This window comes from Dromiciops gliroides, chromosome 1, assembly GCF_019393635.1.
Source record: "Dromiciops gliroides isolate mDroGli1 chromosome 1, mDroGli1.pri, whole genome shotgun sequence".
NCBI classification, from domain to species: domain Eukaryota; kingdom Metazoa; phylum Chordata; class Mammalia; order Microbiotheria; family Microbiotheriidae; genus Dromiciops; species Dromiciops gliroides.
The window spans coordinates 616,162,861-616,182,398 of NC_057861.1; the positions used below are offsets into that span (position 1 = coordinate 616,162,861).

A 19,538-nucleotide genomic window follows, 5' to 3' on the forward strand; every position below is an offset into this window, starting at 1 on the left:
CCTTAATTCTTTGTTCCAAATTTCTTTTTTTTTTTATTAAATACATGTGACTACCTATAAGTTGCCTGGACTTTGAACTATCCTACATAAGGTACTATTATTGTTATTATATCTAGAGAGAGAGAATAAAAGGAAGAGGGATGAGAAAGAATCAAGGAAAGGTATATGCTAAAAGAAGGTGAAATTCAGTAGAATCTAAGGAGGTTGTTAGATTGTTTTTTGTTTGGGAGTGGGAATGAGTCAGTTATTCCTTGTTTCACTGCCCTTTGAAACTAATTCTCTACCTGATCTGAAATGGGAATGAGTTCTTTTGCTTTTATTTTTGAAGTCAAGCTTTCCTTGTGGAATTCTAAAGATTTTGAATGTTTGTAAAGAAACATATTTGGGAATTTTAGATATGTCAGTTTTCTAGGTATTTCCACAAGTCTGTTCACTGTTATAGAACTGTATGATTGCTTTCTCTTTGTAGAAAGATTAATTTAATTTAATAATGTATTAAAGTTACATTGAAACTTAGATTGACTCCACTTGTTTCCAGTTAGGTGGAAAAATATATTGTGGAAACTAACCAGCTCTTTTGATTTAGTGATTCTATTGCTAGAACATTATCCAATATCTTTTAGTGGGTACAGAGAATTGAATCTAGGTTTGAATACTTATTAGTTGTATGATCCCAGGCAAAACTGAGGCTCTGTGGAACAGGTGGCACCTGAGAGGCAGAGATGAGGGAATAAATTCCAGGTGTGGGTTGATGAAATGGTGTATTGAGTTCTGGGAACATCTAGTAGTATGGTTTGGCTGAAGGTAAGGATTTGTGAAGAGTGGTTGTGTTAAGTCTGATAGAAGTTATATTGTTAAGCCCTTAAATGCCAGGGTGAGGAGCAAATATTTTATCCGAAGCCATTGGAGAACCACTGAAAGTTTTTTTTTGAGCAGGAGTGGAACGTGGACTGACCTATGGTTTGGGATATACTGATTTTGTGGGGGGGGGGGGCAATGGGGGTTAAGTGACTTGCCCAGGGTCACACAGCTAGTAAGTGTCAAGTATCTGAGGTTGAATTTGAACTCAGGTACTCCTGAATCCAGGGCCGGTGCTTTATCCACTGCGACACCTAGCTGCCCCCCCCCCCATATATCAAGTGATGGAGAATCTCATCTGGGGCACCTTTAAAGGAGCTGGTCCTGTGCTCTGGGCCTCCTTTATTTTTTCTTTTTTTCTTTCTTTCTTTTTTTTCAGGGCAATGAGGGTTAAGTGACTTGCCCAGGGTCACCCACTAGTAAGTGTCAAGTATCTGAGGTTGGATTTGAACTCAGGTCCTCCTGAATCCAGGACGGGTGCTCTATTCACTGCACCCTGCTTCCCTGGCCTCCTTTATTTTTTATTTATTTTTTTTTGGTGAGGCAATTGGGGTTAAGTGACTTGCCCAGGGTCACACAGCTAGTAAGTGTTAAGTGTCTGAGGCCGGATTTGAATTCAGGTACTCCTGAACCCAGGGCCTGTGCTTTATCCATTGCGCCATCTAGCTGCCCCTCCCTCCTTTATTTTTAATAGGAGCTCCTTAACCTCCCTTCCCTTCATCCCAACAATCTATTCATCCCAGGATTGCAGAATAGCTAGCTGAAGTACCGCGTTAGAAGCTATTCCGGCGCTGCACAGCTGCTCCCTTTTGGCTGCCGGAGCGGGGGCGCTCGCGTGCGCACTATGCTCTATGCGCGCGCCGGCCGCCGCTCCGCGTGTGAAGGCGGAAGTGCGCGGTGACTTCTCCATGCGGATGCGGGCTCTTGTGTCTGCTCCTCAGATCTGGTAGGAGGCCGAACTCGCTATGGCGGCCAGTACTGGTACCGGGGACGTTTCTCCTGCAGCCCCGTCGCTGGTGGATCGCTACTTCACCCGCTGGTACAAGGCCGGTAGGTAGTGGACGGTGGAGTTGGTGTGGGAGAGGTCGATCCAGCTCTCAGATAGAATCCCAGGCCAGTCCCCGTGGGGCGCCGACCACGCCGGTCAGCAAGCATGTATTAATCGCTTGCTGTGTGCCAGGCGCGGTGCTAAGCGCAGCGGATACCTCGAAAGTCCAGGACTGGGCCCCACTCTCTGGGAGGTGGGTGTTATTGCCGCTCCGGAACTGGCATTCCCCACCTGGGGTTTCGAGTCAAAGACAGGCGCCTGGAGGGGTTTCCTTATTTCTTAAAAGTCGTCCTAAATGGCAAAAATCACCAAGAGGTAACTCCCTAATTAAATAGCTGTGATGGTGTGTGGGGGGGGTGGGGGTGGGGTCTGACTTTGGGTTTGCATCCTCAATGAGGGAAGAGCCTCCTGAGTTTGCAGACTTTGCAGTCCCCTCTCTCCCAATCCTGGTGGGAGAATGGGGTTAACAACGTAATAAGGTGTCCTCCTAAATGATGCAAAGTGTAAACTTGAGGCTTACTGCCGCCAACCTTCCACATGGACAAGAGAACGGTCATCATGGCTTCTCCTCTATCCAGAACCTTGTAGTAGGGAGGGACGATCTGCTCCTGTGGGGGGAGAACGGAAGAGTGCTTCCACCTTGGGCACTTAAAATACTTTATTAGAAATATTCAGGGGGCAGCTAGGTGGCGCGGTGGATAGAGCATGGGCCCTGGAGTCAGGAGGACCTGAGTTCAAATTCGGCCTCAGTAACTTAACACTTACTAGCTGTGTGACCCTGGGCAAGTCACAACCCCAGTTGCCTCACCAAAAAAAAAAAGTATTCAGTTTTTGGGGGTAGCTAGGTGGCGCAGTGGATAGAGCACTGGCACTGGATTCAGGAGGACCTGAGTTCAAATTTGGCCTCAGACACCTGACACTAGCTGTGTGACCCTGGGCAAGTCACTTAACCCCCATTGCCCCCCCCCAAAAAGTATTCAGTTTTTAATACCCAGATTTTATTTTTTTTATTGTGTTTTGGAGGGTTGGTACATCATAAGAAACTATATGCAGTATAGAAAATTTGATTATACAGTGAAACCTGTCATCCTATTAACTGTATTCTAAGATTGCCTGTCAAAATGATCACTTGTCTTTGAAATAATAGGTGGTTTCTTAAGTAGATATATAGCAGATAAGTAGATAGTAGTAATATAGCAAGTATTAATTTAGCAACTTTGATATACTTGTTTTATTTCTTCTATGCTTCCTAGATGTGAAGGGAAAGCCATGTGAGGATCACTGTATATTGCAACACTCTAACAGGCAAGTAAATCTGAATTATGTTATTTTAATTATTGAAAAAGTTCTAGTACTTGACAGTCATAATAGCATGTATTTGTATAGGGTGGACCAAAAGTCACAAAGGGGTTTTGATATTTAGTAACTTTTATTTTTTGTTTTAAATTTACAATACCATAGCATCATATAAAGTATATATAGGAAACGAATTTACATTATGTGTGAAAAATCAAATCTCGTAAATGGTGAAAAATTTTAAAAATAATTTAAAACAGTTATTAAAACCATGACTTTTGGCCCACCTGGTATACTTTTAATTTTTACTGTGTTTTTCTCAAGAACTTTGAGGCAAGTTGTACAATTGTGGAATTTGCATTTTATAGCCGAGAAAGGTCAATTGTCATGTTGAGTATTATTTAGTTAAAAGTTGTATGAACCCTGATATTATGCTTATGTTAATTTTATTTACATGTAGCATCATTCATCAATGATGCCTCATCCCAGTTTGAAGCTTTTGAGTCAGTAATTGCTCCTTAAATTACTAAATTGTCATAAAAGCCTTCAAGCAATTGACTTTGGGTATACAAAATTAATTTTCTTGGGAAATGGTAAAAACTATTTCAATTGTGCTAAGTTAAGAACTAGGCAAACCAGGAGCTTCCTCAAAGAACTTACATCTTAATTTAGGAAATATATACATATATAAGCTTATACAAAAAGAATACAAGGTAGTTTGGGGAGATACTGAACTTGCCTATAAGGAATCAAAAAAGACTTGTAGAAGGTGGTTGAGCTAAATCTTAAAGGAAAATAGACTGAAAGAGAAAATGAGGAGGGATGGGTGACAGCTATTGCCAAGGCACAGAGGTATAGGAAAATCACTTTAACAGTTGTGGGGAGATGTATTGGAGTCAGGAAGAGACTTGAAGCACTGAGACCAGTTAGGACATTGTCCTAGTACTTTAAGGGAGAAGTGATGAAGGCTTGAAAAGGTAGCGGCTATGGGAATAGACAGGAGAGAATATAAGTGAACATAGAGGAGACTTGAATTTGTCACCTGATTGATTGGATAGGTAGTATGAGTGAGTGAGGAGTTGAGGGTGACACTGAGTCTGAACCTGGGTAACTGAAAGGAAGATGATGCTCTTAGTAGTTACCGGGAAAGCTAACAGAGAAATGAGTTTAAAGAGAAAGATAAAAGAAATCTCTTTTAGACATATTAAATTTGACATGCCTATGGGTTATCCTTTTGAAATGTCCAATAGGCAGTCGGTGAAGTGGGACTGAAACTCAGGAGAAAAATTGAAGCTACATCTACAGATCTGGGAATCATCTCAATAAAAGTGGTAATTGAACCTGTGGAAACTGGTAAAGTTGCTAAGAGAGAGTATGCAGAGACAAAAGAGAAGAGGACCCAGGATAGATCCTTGGGCTACACTGAGAATTAGTGGGTATGACCCAGATGATAAGTCAGTGAGATAGAGGAGTGGTTTCACAGAAGGAGAATCAGAAAAGAGCAGTGTCATGAAAACTCAAAGAAGAAAGAATATCTAGAAGGGAGAAGGTCATTACAGTATCAAATATTTTCTCTTTTGTAGTGAGCAGATGCTTACCATCTTTCTCCATCAGTTTATAAATTGAGTAGAATTCTTAATTATTCTTCACAGGGCATTTTATCATCAATATGTTTGATTATTTTTGGTAATCTTTTGTGTGAAATGGCTCTAAGTGTGTAATGTTTCCTATATACATTTCTTCAGGTCACAATAATGCATGTACCAATTGCCTTTTAAAATTTTTTGAAATTTTATTTTTATTTTCTCAGTTACATGTAAAATTTTAATATATTTTTTTAAATTTGAGTTCCAGTTCTCTTCCTCTCTTGCTTCCTTCCCTCCTCCCCAGAAGGTAAGCAATTGGATCTAGATTATAGATGTGAAGTCATAAAAAAATTTACATATTAGCAATATTGCAAAACATATTGCACACACACAATAAAGTATAAAAAGTATGCTTCAATCTGTATTCAGAGTCCATCAGTTCTTTCTCTGGAGGTGGAGCATTTTTCATAAGTCCTTTGGAATTATCTTGAATCATGGTATTGCTGAGAATAGCTAAGTCATTCACGGTTGATCATTGTACAGTATTGCTCTTACTGTGTGCAATGTTCTCCTGGTTGTGTTCACTTCATTTCCAAATGCCTTTTGGTTGTAGATCCTGCTTATTGCAGATTGCCAGAGTTCTTTATTTTTAGTGATTTGTCTTTGCTCCTTATCCAAATTATGAGGCTAGAATGGACCTTAGAAGGTAATATAATCTAGGGTTCCTTGGCTACTTGTATTTTTGGCACAACCTTACTTTGTTTTATAGGATCAGAGGTTTATTTTTCCTGGTGATAGTACAGCACCCTCATTTTGCTGTAATAACTTGAAAAAAACTCTGAAGCAGTTTTGAGAGGGTAGTTGTAAGAGTAGCTTAGGGGTCTGCTGGTGGGCTCCTCAGGCATTGACGCCATACCTGATACAGCTAGCATTTAGATTTTGCTTTCTGGGACATTTCACAGGAATGAATTTCTCAGCTCAGTTCAAGTGCCTACATAAATTCTTATCTGAGACCTCAGTGGTAGTACCGTCTCCCCTACTAAATTACTTTGTATGTATTTTCTATTATAGGTTTATATATGTTGTTACTCCTGTTGAAGGAAGTTCCTGTCTTTTTTTTTTTGTCTTTGTAACCCTGGATGGAAATTGTAACATGTCATAGGCTATATTTAAAATTGTGCAGGAGATATAATAACTAATATGTATAGAAGAGTAGCTGCCTTTGAGACTAGGAAAGGGAAAGCTGGAAAATAAAAATATATCACTTTTCCCCCAGCATTGTCCATGGGTGAATGGTCTCTGATTCTAGATGACTGGCCTGGTTATTTAAACAGAAGTATCATGAGAATGAAGAAGTCAGTCAAAAAAATAAATATTAAGTTCTTATGTGCCAGGCATTGCATTAAGGTTTAAGGGTACAAAGAAAGGCAAAAAACCACCCCTGCTGTCAAGAAGCATATGTTCTTTTTTTTTTTTTTGGCAGGGCAGTGGGGGTTAAGTGACTTGCCCAGGGTCCCACAGCTAGTAAGTGTCAAGTGTCTGAGGCTGGATTTGAACTCAGGTCCTCCTGAATTCAAGGCCAGTGCTTTATCCACTATGCCACCTAGCTGCCCCTAGAAGCATATGTTCTAATGGGGAAGTATATAAATAACTAGGTACATGCAAGATATATACAGAGCAGATGAAGGTAATGTAGGGACCAATTTTTAATTGGGGAGTGTTAGCTATGTGGCTCACCACAATATTGGGGCAAGGAAGGAGACCAACAGCCTCCCTGAAAAACAGGATGAACTTATTAACAAGAATGAACTTAAAAAACACAAGCAAGATCAGTAGAATTAAGGGAAAGGAAATAAAATGGGGGAAGGGAAATGATACAACCTGAATAAACACCACCACCCAGAAATCTGCTGAGAACACACAAGCCTTCCAGCTTCAAGCTAGAATGACGAGCCTCCTCCCTTCTTCCCAGCAGATCCCAGGCTCACCACACACAGCCCCCAGCCAATTGGCTGGCAGCCCTGACTGACAGTCACATGACTGCCCTCACTAGGCTTCCAGTCATTATAATTTGGCCAGGCCCATGTAGGAGTGGTGATGACTTGAGGTACCAGTGCCATGGCAACGGCTACAACCATTGGGTGGAGCACCATGCTGTTTGGTTTGCGGGGGCACTGCACCTGAGCCCCAGGCCACTGCAATCTCTGGGGTTTTTTTAATTTTAGCCAAAAGATGGGGTCATAAAAACCTCAAATAAAAATTAATTCTTTACAGTAACGTGAAAGGGAAGGTATTAGCACCTGGGGGAACAGAAATGGCTTTTGAATTTGGACTTTGAACACAGTCTTGAAGTACACAAGGGAAACTAAGAGGTAGGGGTGAAGGGACTAAACATTCTAGGCAGGGGGGACAGCCAGTGGGAATGTACAGAGATAAGAGAGGGAGGATCATGTTCGCAAACTCCAAGTAGGCAAGTGTAGACAGATCAGGGAGTACATGGTGGGAAGTAAGGTGTGAGAAACCTGGAATGATAATAAGGGTTCAGTTTTGAAGAGGTTTAAATTATAAACAAGAGGTTATATTTGATCCCATGGGTAATAAGGAGGCACGGGAGCTCATTGAGCAGGGAAGTGATACAGTCAGACCTATCTTGTCAAGAACCTAAAGAGAAGTTTTTAAAAGTGGGAAAGAAGGGAGCTTAGCAGTATCAGATTTCAAACTATGCTACAAAGCCGCATTCATCAAAATGATTTGGTTCTGGTTAAAAAATAGAGAGGTAAGTCAGTGAAACAGATTTGATATATAACAGACAGAAGTAGCCTAGTGTTCAAAACACCCAAAGATTCTAGATAAAGACTCATAATTTGACAAAAGTTGCTGGGAAAACTGGAAAGGAGTCTTGTAGAAATTAGGTATAGATTAACTTCTTCAAATGCATATGTGATTTAGACATTAAGGGTGACATCATAAACTAATTAAAGGAGGAAGAAATTACCTTTCAGATATGTGGATGGGGGAGAATGAGCAAACAAGGGATAGAAAAGATTACTGAAGATAAAATGGACAGTTTTTATTATATAAAATTAATAAGTATATGCACAGACAAAACAAAACCACACAAAAACTAATTCAGTTAAGATTAGAAGGGAAACATAACTGGGGAAAATAATCTTTGCAGCAGATTTCTCTGAAAAAGCTATCATATCAACATATACACACTCTTTATAAAGAACTGATTGAAGTTTATAAGGCAAAGAGTCATTCCCCAATAGATAAGTTTATGGTCAAAGGATAAGAACAGGTAGTTTTCAAAGGAAGAAATTCAAGTTATCAATAAATTTGAAAAAATACTTCAAATGCCTAATAATTAGAAAACTGCAAATTTAAAGCACCTTTGTGGTTCTAGCTCACACCCATCAGATTGGCAAAGATTACAAAAAAAGGAAAATTACAATTGTTGAAGGAGGTGCGAGGAAATAGGCACATTAATGCCCTTTTAGTAGAGCTATGAATTGGTGCAGCCATTCTGGAAAACAGTTTGGAACTATGCCCAAAGAGTCACTAAACTCTGCATACCTTTTTGACTGAGCAATATTACTATTAGGCATTTGCCGCAGATGGAAGAAAGAAGAAAATGAACCATGCATTCAAAGAACTGGAAACTAAGGAGATGTTCATCTATTGTAGAATGGGTAAACAAATTATGGCATATAAATATAATGGAATATCATTCTAAGAATGGAATATTACTCTAAGAAATTAAAGGGGATGGTTTCAGAGATACTGGGAAGACTTTTGTTGGGGGGGGGGGCAACTGGGGTTAAGTGACTTGCCCAGGGTCACAGCTAGTAAGTGTCAAATGTCTGAGGCCGGATTTGAACTCAGGTACTCCTGACTCCAGGGCCGGTGCTCTATCCACTGTGCCACCTAGCTGCCCCTGGGAAGACTTTTATGAACTGATGCAGAGTACAGTAAGTAGAAGCAGAACAACAAATATAGTAACAACATTGTAAAGACAAATAACTTTGAAAGACTTGATAACTCCAATCAGTACAATGACCAGCCATGATTACAGAAGATAGTTGATAAAACTTGCTACACAATTTTCATACATTTTTGGACATAGCTAATATGGGAATTTGTTGGTTTTTTTTTTTTACTGTTATAAAGGCTTCACCCCTCCCCCCTCTGTTTGGGGGATGGGGAATAGAAGTGCAAGGAGAGATGATAGGATAGAAAAAAACAAAAGAAAGTGGGCCATTAAGGTGTCTTTTTTTTTTTTTTAAATAAAAAAGGATGGAAAGGAAGGCCAAGCAGAAAAGAAAGCTTTGAAAGCTATATTATATACTTAAAAAAAAAAGCTTTACATCATATAGAGCAATTTCATATATAATCCTGAAAATTTAGGAGAGATTATCTAGAAGGAAATGATGATTAACAGCATCAAATACTAGAGAGGTCAGCAGGGATCAGAATTGAGAATAAGCCATTAGATTTATTGATTAAGAGCCATTAGAAACTTAGGAAAGAGCAGTTGCAGTTGAATGATGACACTGGAAGTGGGATTTCAGAAGGTTTAGAAAAGAAAGATAGTTCTTCAGGCAACCATATGAAAATCCCTCAAAAACATTAAACTCCCTTTGCTCTAATTGTGTCCTTTATTTATTTATTTGTTTGTTTATTTAGTCAGTCTCTTCAGTGGTTCATCTCATTCATTTGGGAGTATCCTATAAAGAGAACTTTACCAAAATTAACAAATGTCATTCTAGTCTCCTCAGTCTCTGTAAAAATGAAGATAAGAATGATTCCAGGTAAAAAACTATATGTATATTTCTGTTCCGGATCTGAGTGTGTGTATGTACGTCTACCATCCTCATTTGTAATAAATAAATACTTGTACCTAGTTTTATGAGGAACAGATGAGATACTATATATGAAGGAATTTGTGAAGTTTAAAGTGACATATCAGCTGTTATTATTTTACTTTCTGCCTTCCACCTTTTAGTAACCCTGTCGTTTCCAGTCCTGTTCTATTAGATATTCTGAGATTTAATCTGTTTTCTAACATTTTTGTATTGTCCTAGGAACAGCTGTTTTCTGAAGCATATTAATCCTACCTTCTTTTCCTTCATCCAGCAACAACCATAGAGGAATAAAAATCCTTGCTTCTGGACCGGTGTTGATTAGTACAATTGTAAACTCAAGAGAAATTGTACTTGAGCAATACTAGGTCATGGGTGAGATGAAAAAAATAAATAATGAATTTTTTTTTAATAGGATCTGTGTGATCACCTTGGCAGAATCTCATCCACTTCTTCAAAATGGAAAAACAATTACGAGTATTAACTACCAAATCAGTGCCAACTGTAGCAGACTTCAGAACAAAGTTTCTGGGAAGTTTAAGCGGGTATGGATAGTTCTTTTTATCTATTTACATCCTTACCATTAATAGTAATATAAAAACAAGTAGGCATTGAGAATGTATGTTGGTTGAATGACAGATATAAAAAAATCCTTTCTGATAATATAAGGAAAAAATTTGTTCTCTGTACTGTGTCCATAACTAGGACAAAATTATTTTTGTAAAGGTGAAAAGACAAAAGATTATTAGTGCTTGTTGCCATGTAATGAATAATTTAGTGGTGTGGCTTTTGATTTGCAAGTGAATTATAGGGATAGAGGGAGAAGTATTGGGACTGGAGAGCACATCCCCAGTCATTGGCTAGTCCTTGTTTTTCCATGTAATCTGTTGTGATTAGAGGGTGCATGCTATTAGTGTTGTTACATGATGGGAAGAGTGTTATGACAAAAAGTGGTATCCAATACCTTCAGGTCTTACTGGGTTAGGTAGATTATCATTTCTTTGCTTTTAAGAAGCTTAACATCTATGTGAATGAACTCTTGTACCAGAAAAACCAATTCTTGCAAGATTTTGGCAACTTTAGTTGGGAGTATTTTATAACCTGACTGAAGTAGATTTCCAAATTTTTCATACTACATTTTTAAAGCATTTATTAAACTTTTATTTTGATGTGTTTGTGAAGTTAATGGGGCACAACGAGAAGAAAATTACCCATCTTCATCTCCCTAATATTCAGTCCAGCCACCTGCGAATCCAGTATCTTCTATTTCTAACCATATTTTATATATACACAAGCATACACAACGTAACCACATCCCTGGTTACCACAACCACTCTTTCTTTCATACCCCTACTGAAAAATTCCTGTAAAGAAATGAAGGGTGTTAAAACACAAAGGTGCATTGAAGCATTTTAACACGTTAGTTATGTTTCATGTGATATTTCAGTGTTAAACATTTTAAAACAATTTTTTAAATGTTTTTAATTCGACAAAATTTTTTTCCTTATCATAAAAGTATTTTATTATTTTCTAGTTACATGTAGATAGTTTTCAGCATTTGTTTTTATAAGATTTCTAGTCGCAAATTTTTCTCCCTCCCCAAGATAGCAAGCAATCCGATATAGGTTATATATGTACAATCACATTAAACACATTTCTGCATTACTCATGTTGTGAAAGAAGAATCAGAAAAGGTAAAAACCTCAAAAAAGAAGACAAAAACAAAAAAAAAAAAGGAGAAAGAGTATGTTTCAATCTTCATCCAGATTCCACAATTCTTTTTTCTGGAAACAAAATATTTTTAAAAGGATGACAAGTATACATACATAGATGAGTTTCTCAAAAAGTCATATAACCCCAGGTCTGTTAAAAATCTGCTGAGAAAGCCCTTCTAAACTTCATGACAGTTATGATCTTCACTTTCTGATTTGTTTTAGTAAGAGAGAAGCTGAAATTAGGAAGCAAAATAGAAATTTGCACAGTGTTATAAAACCCATTATGTAAAACTTATGTATAATATTTACAGCAACTTTGATTTATGTACACTTTAGAAAGTTTATCCTAGAAAGTAGTAATATTACACTTCAGCTCAGCAAACATTGAACATCTTTTACAATGCACTGTGCTTGGTACTGGGGACAAAAAGATGAAAAAATAGATGATTAAAAGTGGGTACCCTTCCCTTGGTTCTTTATTTATGACACTTTTGAGAAATGAAATAAAATTTAAATCTTATTCCCTGCCAAAAGATTTTGAGTGGTTTCCTCTTACCTCAAATACAAACTCCTTGTCAAGGAGTCTAGGATTGTGCCCTTGTTTCTAACCTTATTTCACAGGTATTCTTTCATACATACTTGAGCCAAACTGGATCAGTCACCATTTCTTGTTTTTTATCTCACCCATCCCCACTTCTGTGTATTGGTATATCCCTTCCCCAGGTCTTAGCCTTTTTTTTGTTTGTTTGTTTGTTTTGTTTTGTTTTGTTTGTTTTTTGGTGAGGCAATTGGGGTTAAGTGACTTGCCCAAATCACACAGCTAGTAAGTGTTAAATGTCTGAGGTCGGATTTGAACTCAGATCCTCCTGAATCCAGGGCCGGTACTTTATCCACTGCACCACCTAGCTGCCCCTTGGCCTTTTGAAATTACTTTTTTCCAAGGCTGGTGACAAAGTAAAATTTAGACTCCCTGCTTTCCAGAGCTAAGGCCCAGCAAGTAAGCTGTGCCTTGACCTTGGTAGGACAACAATCCTTTGTGTTCACCCTCTGGATGATCTCACCCTCTGGGCTAGTCACACAATTCACTAGGTGTTCTCTGGTCAAAGACAAACACTGAAGTCAGAATGTCTTGCAGTGAATCAAACTTGTCACATGCTTGTTGCTCCCTCATTGTTAGGGCTACCACTCATTGAACAGTCACTAGTATAAGTATTGAGATCTCCCCACACTGCCCTGAGGTCCCCCCACTAAGGGGGGGGCCCTGACACATGTGTCTATAGCTCCACCTTGCTTGTAAACCTTTTTCCTCACTTAGAAAATAAACTTTCTTTCTAATTTCTGACACCTGTCTCTGGCCTACTCTGTGCAGTTCTGGGCACACATAGGTTAGAGACTGGTTCTGGAAAAAATCCAGTTGTCATCTTAGTGGTAGGGGTAGGATTGGACCTTCCAGAACCAGTGGGAGTGGACTAGGCACCACCAGAGATTTCTCTGGAGTCTAGCTCTTCCTTGTCTGGTAGTCCATGAGGCCTCTTCCTGCTCCAATCCATTCTGAGCTCTTGTCATTGATTGAGCCTGCCTTTTCTTTCTGAGGAAAAACCCCTGGGCCCCTCTGGTGATTCATCTGGGATCACTGTGGTAAGATGGATATCCCTTTTTTTTTTTAGCTTGGCTACTTATTCTTTTTTGACTTATTCCTTTTTTTTTTTTTTTTTTTTTGGTGAGGCAATTGGGGTTAAGTGACTTGCCCAGGGTCACATAGTCAGTAAGTGTTAAGTGTTTGAGGTGGGATTTGAACTCGGGTACTTCTGAATCCAGGGCTGGTGCTTTATCCACTGTGCCATCTAGCTGCCCCTACTCATTCTTTTAAAAAATATATATATTTAGAATTTTATTTTCCCAAATTACACATGTAAAATAGAAATTTTGACATCAATTTTTATCCAAATTCTCTTTCTCCGTGCCCCCCCCCAAGAACTCAAGCAATTCAATATAAGCTGTACATGAGCAGTCATGTAAAACATTTAAGATCGATATCCTTTTATAATGGCATGCCAGCACACCTTTTGTTCCTTTTTGTAAATGACTCATTCAACACCATTTGCAAACATTTTGCAAACCATGTGCCTCAGGCTTCTCAGGCATTTCTTTGGTTAAAATCTGCAACTGTGTGCTTTCTCTTGAACAGGTTAAATCTAAGGTAAAGTTGAGATCTTAATTGTCCACTCTGTGAATTTATGGTCTGTTTTGTTTTTGTGGAATGCTGCTTATTTGTCGTTTAAGTTGTGTTTGTGTGAAACTGCAAGCTTTGTGTCTGTATTTTGTCTGAGTATCTTTGTACAATGTTTGTGTCCTGTTTGTGCTGTTTTAGATTCTGTAAGCTTGAAAGATTTAAAATGCAGCCAGTTGGGGCAGCTAGGTGGTGCAGTGGATAGAACACCAGTCCTGGAGTCAGGGGGACCTGAGTTCAAATCCGGCCTCAGACACTTAACTCTTACTAGCTGTGTGACCCTGGGCAAGTCACTTAACCCCAATTGCCTCACTAAAAAAAAAAAAAAAGCAGCCAGCCAGGAAAACTTCTAAGGGCTGTCGCTAAAGAGTTAAGGACACTGGGAAAGATTAATGAACTTTCATTATTGAAGCAATTGTCTCAGTAGGCAGTACTAACTCCCACTTTTGGCTTTCTGTGGGAGAATAGGTTATAAGAAAAGAGGAAAAACCTTTAAAATAATTTTTTTTCTGTCATTTCAGCATTGGCCAAGTTGAAATTACAGATAATTAATTAAAGTTTGTAGAACTGCTAAAAACATTTCAGCAGATTAAGGAGTTTGAAGATCATTTTTAGAGTACAGAGGAGAACTTCTGAGGTTTGTGGTAATTTCAGGAACTCACTGCCTTCTGAAATATCTTAAGTAAGTTTTGGGGTACTACTCTGTAGAATTTTTTTTAAGGAAAAATAAGGATTATATTTTATACAAGTTAAAGGTAGATGACACTTCCCCTGAAGATTGATAGCTCCATTGTTCTAGAGCAGTGAAGGAAAGCAGCTAGTTTAGAAGTAAGCCCAGAGTGAAGGGGAAAAAAATAGAGCTTATTAACCATTCCTTGATATTTCTGACCATAAAAAGAGAAAAGATTGTTTAAATCAAAGATCTCTTTCTTGTCAAAGACCCTCTCCCTCTTATTCTCTCATCTCAGATCAGTGTCTGAAATGCAGGTGTTGAAAAAAATTGCTGGAAAAATATAGAGAAACTTAAATTATGTTCTGGTTCAGAAATTTATTAGTTGTATAATTTAGGCAAGTTATCTTACTTTGCCCCAGTTTTCTGAGTTGTCACTTCTTCCATGAAGTCTTCTTTAAACACTATAGCTTCTTCCTCTTTAGATTTTTCACAACACTCCATTGGACTCCTTCTGTGCACTTGATTGAACTCCTAACTTGTATTAGTTTAGAGGATCATGAGATTTACATCCAGAAGGGATCTTTGAGATAATTTATTCTCCCTTCATTTTACAGATGACAAAACTAAGGCTAATAGGGATTTAAGTTACTTTCCAGTGTTCACATAATTAGCAAAGCCCAGATTCAGATTCAGGTATTTGATGCCAAAATCCAATGGTCTACCCACTCTACAATTGTGTATAAATATATTATCCTTCCCTTACTAGATTTTCAACTCCTTGTAGTCAGGGACTCTTTAAAATTCCATCTGTGTATTTCTAGTACAGTGCCTTGCACATAGAATATGCTCAATAAATGTTTATTAAGTTGAATGATTTTCATTTATTGTTATTAAATTTTTATAGGAATGTAACTAATTACAAATAAATATGACACATTTTTAATATAGATAGACATTTATATAATGCTTTAAGATTTACTAAATTTTTAGCTTTAAATATAAGGACTGCTTACATGTTAAGAGATTAAAATATAAAATGAATTCTTGTTCTTTCTTTTATATCCAGGGGGCACAGTTTCTAACAGAACTTGCACCTCTTTGTAGGATATCCTGTTCAGATGGAGAAGAATATACTGTGTCAAGGTCAGTTGCTTTTGAAAAACTTGAGGGAGAAAGAAAAGGGAAGCAGTTTTCTCTTAAAAAGGTCTTACTTTCCCCCCCCCCCCCCTTTTACAGCTGTGTGAGAGGACGGTTGATGGAAGTGAATGAAAATATTCTAGATAAGCCATCCATTTTGCAGGAAAAGGTAAAAAAACCTAAAACACCTTATTCAGACTTTTTTGTTGGGTTTTCGTCATTTCAGCTATGTCAGATTTTGGATTTATTTTCTAGCCATCCACTGAGGGATATATTGCTGTTGTCCTACCCAAATTTGAAGAAAGCAAGAGTGTTACTGAGGGATTATTGACACAACAAGAATATGAAGAAATCGTGGTGAAACGAATTAATAACAGACAAGAAACATCATGAAGACAAATGAAACCAAAAGAAACACACAAATCTACATGTGTTAAAGGACCAACTGGCATAAAGCATATGACTGGACAAGAAAGTAGTGGTAGGAATAGTTCTCACCCTACTGTGAGATGGCTTTGCTTCAGTTCCTGGCCACTTCAGTATTGGTGATCTTTGGCAGTCCTTTTTGGGGGGGTCAGGGGTGGGGATGAGGGTTAAGTGTCTTGCCCAGGGTCACACAGCTAGTGAGTGTCAAGTGTCTGAGGTCAGATTTGAACTTGGGTCCTCCCGAATCCAGGGTCGATGCTTTATCCACTGCGCCGCCTACCTGCCCCCTTTGTCAGTCCATCTTGATTTATTCTGCTTAGCTCATCTCCTCCCTCTTAGATTGGCTCTGCCCAAGTATGTTTCATTTCTCCCTAGCTCTTCTCACTTATTCAAACAAAACATAAACAATTGGAAAGCTGTAAACACTATTTGCCAAATATTTTGTTTTTGTTTTGGGTTCACTTTGGTGAAACAAAAGACCCCCCCCCCCCAGGCCTCCCACTTCACTATTCTCACCAGAACATGTAGACAAGGTAGTATATTTTGCCCAAGAACACTTTGGGGGGGGGGGCAATGGGGGTTAAGTGACTTGCCCAGGGTCACACAGCTAGTAAGTGTCAAGTGTCAGAGGCCGGATTTGAACTCAGGTATTCCTGAATCCAGGGATGGTGCTTTATCCACTGAGCCACCTAGCTGCCCCTCCAAGAACACTCCTTGATTGCCTGATCTGGAAAAGTAGAGATTGGGAATGAGAGGAGGTAGAAACTAGACAGTCTTTTCTTCATTTACTTATTTTTTTGGCCAGACCTATCATTTTATCTGTGGGGAGCTTTTGATGGGGCTCTTATCTTTCCCATTGCAGATGGCCATATACTCTTCAGTTTATAGAGCCTAAGAAAGCTCTTAGGGTCCTAAGAGATTAGGAACTTGCCCAGGGCAAAATTGTCTGTCAGAGGCAGGATTTGAATCCAGGTCTTTCTGCCTCTAAAGCCAACTCCTTCTATCCACCATGCTGTTTCCCTTGTCATCTGATCTAAAGTAAAGTTTTTTGTATCTCCATCCCTCCCTTGTTTCTAAGGTGTTCTTCGTCTTGGCCCAGAGCTGAGAGACTAAGATTCAAGTATGTGAATTCTCACTAAAATTGTTAGCAAATGAGTTTTAGTGTATATGTGAAAGTATTTACAAAAAAAATATAAAATGCTAAACAATGTGTAATGTTTGATCATTCTTTTTTGGGGTTTTGACTGATGCTTTTTGTTGAAGAAACTCCCTTTACAAATGTAGATCTGGCAACTGCTTTGTAGCTTAGAGTATTAAAAGTTAGTGACTTGGGGCAGCTAGGTGGCGCAGTGAATAGAGCACCGGCCCTGGAGTTAGGAGTACCTGAGTTCAAATTCGGCCTCAGACAACTTAACACTTAGCAGCTGTGTGACCCTGGGCAAGTCACTTAACCCCAATTGCCTCACTTAAAAAAAAAAGAAAAAGAAAAAGTTACTTGCCCAAGGTTAAAAAGCCTTTATTTGTTGTAGCTGGGACTTTGAGGTCAGCTCCCTTTACATTGTGCCAGGTTGCTTCTCACTGGTAAAATAGGATAATTCAATCTTTGAGCACTTATTGCATGGCTACTTTATAAGCATGTGCAAGGCTTCTAGGCACACTAAGGATTTTTAAGCCTTATTTTTTTTTCCAACCTTACTTTTTTTATTGTGAGTAAATTTTTAGGGGAGAATATATCATGTAATCAATTTAGTGAAATACATAATTTTAGGGCTGGGAATGGGCCTTAGAGATCATTTTCATCTGTAAAAGGTCATCTGCACAGAGGTCTTTCCTCATCTGTAAAATAAGAGGTTATTTAAGCCAGCCCTCTTACTTTACTGATGAAGAAGCTGAGATTCAGATGGGGGAAATGATTTACCCAAGTTTACACAGTTGTCATTAGAACTGAGATCATTTGACTCTCCATAGAACCCTTTCTACTATATTATAGTATAGGTAAGGTTTAATGTTGAAATCTAAAGAGTTTAGAAAATCCAAAGAGAAAGTGAATGGTGAGTTCTGAGAGCTGAGTTTGGGACTTTGTTATGCAGGGGCATGGGAGAAAATCTGGGGTCTGAAAAAAGATGGATGTAGGTGAAGATCCTATAGTTTTTAAAGTGTTCTAAAAATATTCACAGTACTACAATACCCAGAATACTACAGATTTGGCTGCTATATCTTTTCCTATTGGTTGCCATATGCATTTATTTTATTAATGGATTTTCTCCATAAATATGTATCTCCAGCTATAAAATGGAGGATCTAGGATATAGGAAAACATTTCACTTTACAACAAGTTCGGTTGGAACATATTTATTCCATTAAGTAATACCCGTAAACAGTGATTTAATAATCGTATAGGCATATTCCAAAATAAATGATTTCTATAGAGATTTAAGGTATTGCAAAGCAGTGAGGAATTTCCCAGAAATGAAACTGCTTTAAAAACATTTAAGTTAAGGTACTAAAAACTGCAAACACATAAGCAGAACATAAGTAACATGGTATGTCAGAAGTGAGACTATCTTCATAGTTGTTTCTTTGGATTGAAGATTGATTAAGACATTCTGAATAAATGGTTTTGATTCTTAAATGTTAGCAATGATATACATGACCATTACAAAATCACACTGCAGTTAAAGTTTTGAAAACTACCATGGCATTTATTAGATGCTAATAATTGTCACAACAGGTTTGATAATCTGAAATCTTGATGGGGGGGAGGAACCAAGTAGAAAGCGCCTAATTAATTTTCTCATAGCACTGAAAAATCTGAGGATTATTTGCTTTCTAAGAATGTCAGGTTTGCTATGTTATGTTCCAGAGATCTGACCCCAAAAGCTTCTACAGTTTTTTCATCCATGCTATCTTTAGTTGTAACTGTTTGCCATCTGCTTTCCATCCAGGGTTGAAGAGAATTTATACAATCATTTTCTGATTTGCACTGTAAAAGTAATTTTATAAAGTTAAATGTGGCATTTTTTTTGGATACAGTCAGTTCTGCTATAAAACTTCTTTTGAAAATTCAAATTTGTTCCAATGCAATTGATATATTAGGGAAAATTTTGAGCACAACCCAGATTTCAAATTTGCAATTTCATCTTTGAGAAATGGTGAGAACTCAAAATACTGCAACATTCAGAATTACTTGCAAGCCGTAGCCCTTCCAGCACCCACTTCCACAAGCAAACTTCAGGTCCTTTGCAAGGTTAAGTACCATCTTCTGGTGCAATAAGAACACCAGAGTCACGCTCTGTTCCCTGATCACCGCCTCCTCTATGGCCCTGGGACCCCACAAGGTTTTACCCTCTCACCCACAGAAGTCAGCTTTGCTAGTCTAGGCCCCCATGTGAACCCTGGGTTCAGGCTGAGCAGTAGCCTGAGGTCATGGATGCTTCCACTATTGTAGTATTTATGTATTTGACCTTTTAACATGTATAAAACTGATGTCTGTCTAGGCTCCTGTCTTTTTTTAATGTGTCACTGATGAGATTTTTATATATTGTTTCCCTTACCCCATTTTTCCTGAATGCCCTGTGGTTTTTATTTCATGATTTTGCACATCATGGTGATTTTCAGGGATGCACATGTCACTTTACAGTAGAACTGACTGTATATTCTTTCTCTGTGTACAAAGATAAAGGTTTGTTATGGAACAACTAACTCAC

At 38.3% G+C, this 19,538-nt stretch overlaps 2 protein-coding genes across 3 annotated transcripts in view; one reads left to right on the plus strand and one right to left on the minus strand.

Annotated features, from left to right (window-relative positions):
- The first annotated feature begins 1,729 nt into the window (after nucleotides 1-1,729).
- On the plus strand, nucleotides 1,730-19,329 carry ABITRAM (actin binding transcription modulator). Its single transcript, XM_043983065.1, has 6 exons — nucleotides 1,730-1,908; nucleotides 3,160-3,211; nucleotides 10,066-10,195; nucleotides 15,335-15,411; nucleotides 15,505-15,574; nucleotides 15,661-19,329. Exons 1-6 carry the CDS (start codon nucleotides 1,824-1,826, stop codon nucleotides 15,796-15,798), a joined length of 552 nt encoding a protein of 183 aa, XP_043839000.1. The 5' UTR covers nucleotides 1,730-1,823; the 3' UTR covers nucleotides 15,799-19,329.
- CTNNAL1 (catenin alpha like 1) overlaps nucleotides 18,513-19,538 on the minus strand; it is a 97,101-nt gene continuing 96,075 nt past the window's right edge. For both annotated transcript variants that reach the window (XM_043983052.1, XM_043983043.1), the window contains exon 19: nucleotides 18,513-18,814. In XM_043983052.1, the coding sequence (XP_043838987.1) occupies nucleotides 18,650-18,814 (165 nt within the window). In that variant the 3' untranslated portion in view covers nucleotides 18,513-18,649. The remainder of the gene's footprint in view (nucleotides 18,815-19,538) is intronic.

Coding starts and splice junctions, on each gene's coding strand:
- ABITRAM (XM_043983065.1), top strand. CDS start 1,824: ATGGCGGCCAGTACTGGTACCGGGGACGTTTCTCCTGCAGCCCCGTCG. Junction 3,212..10,065: donor ATATTGCAACACTCTAACAG/GCAAGTAAATCT, acceptor TTTTTTTAATAG/GATCTGTGTGATCACCTTGG. Junction 15,412..15,504: donor GAAGAATATACTGTGTCAAG/GTCAGTTGCTTT, acceptor CCCCTTTTACAG/CTGTGTGAGAGGACGGTTGA.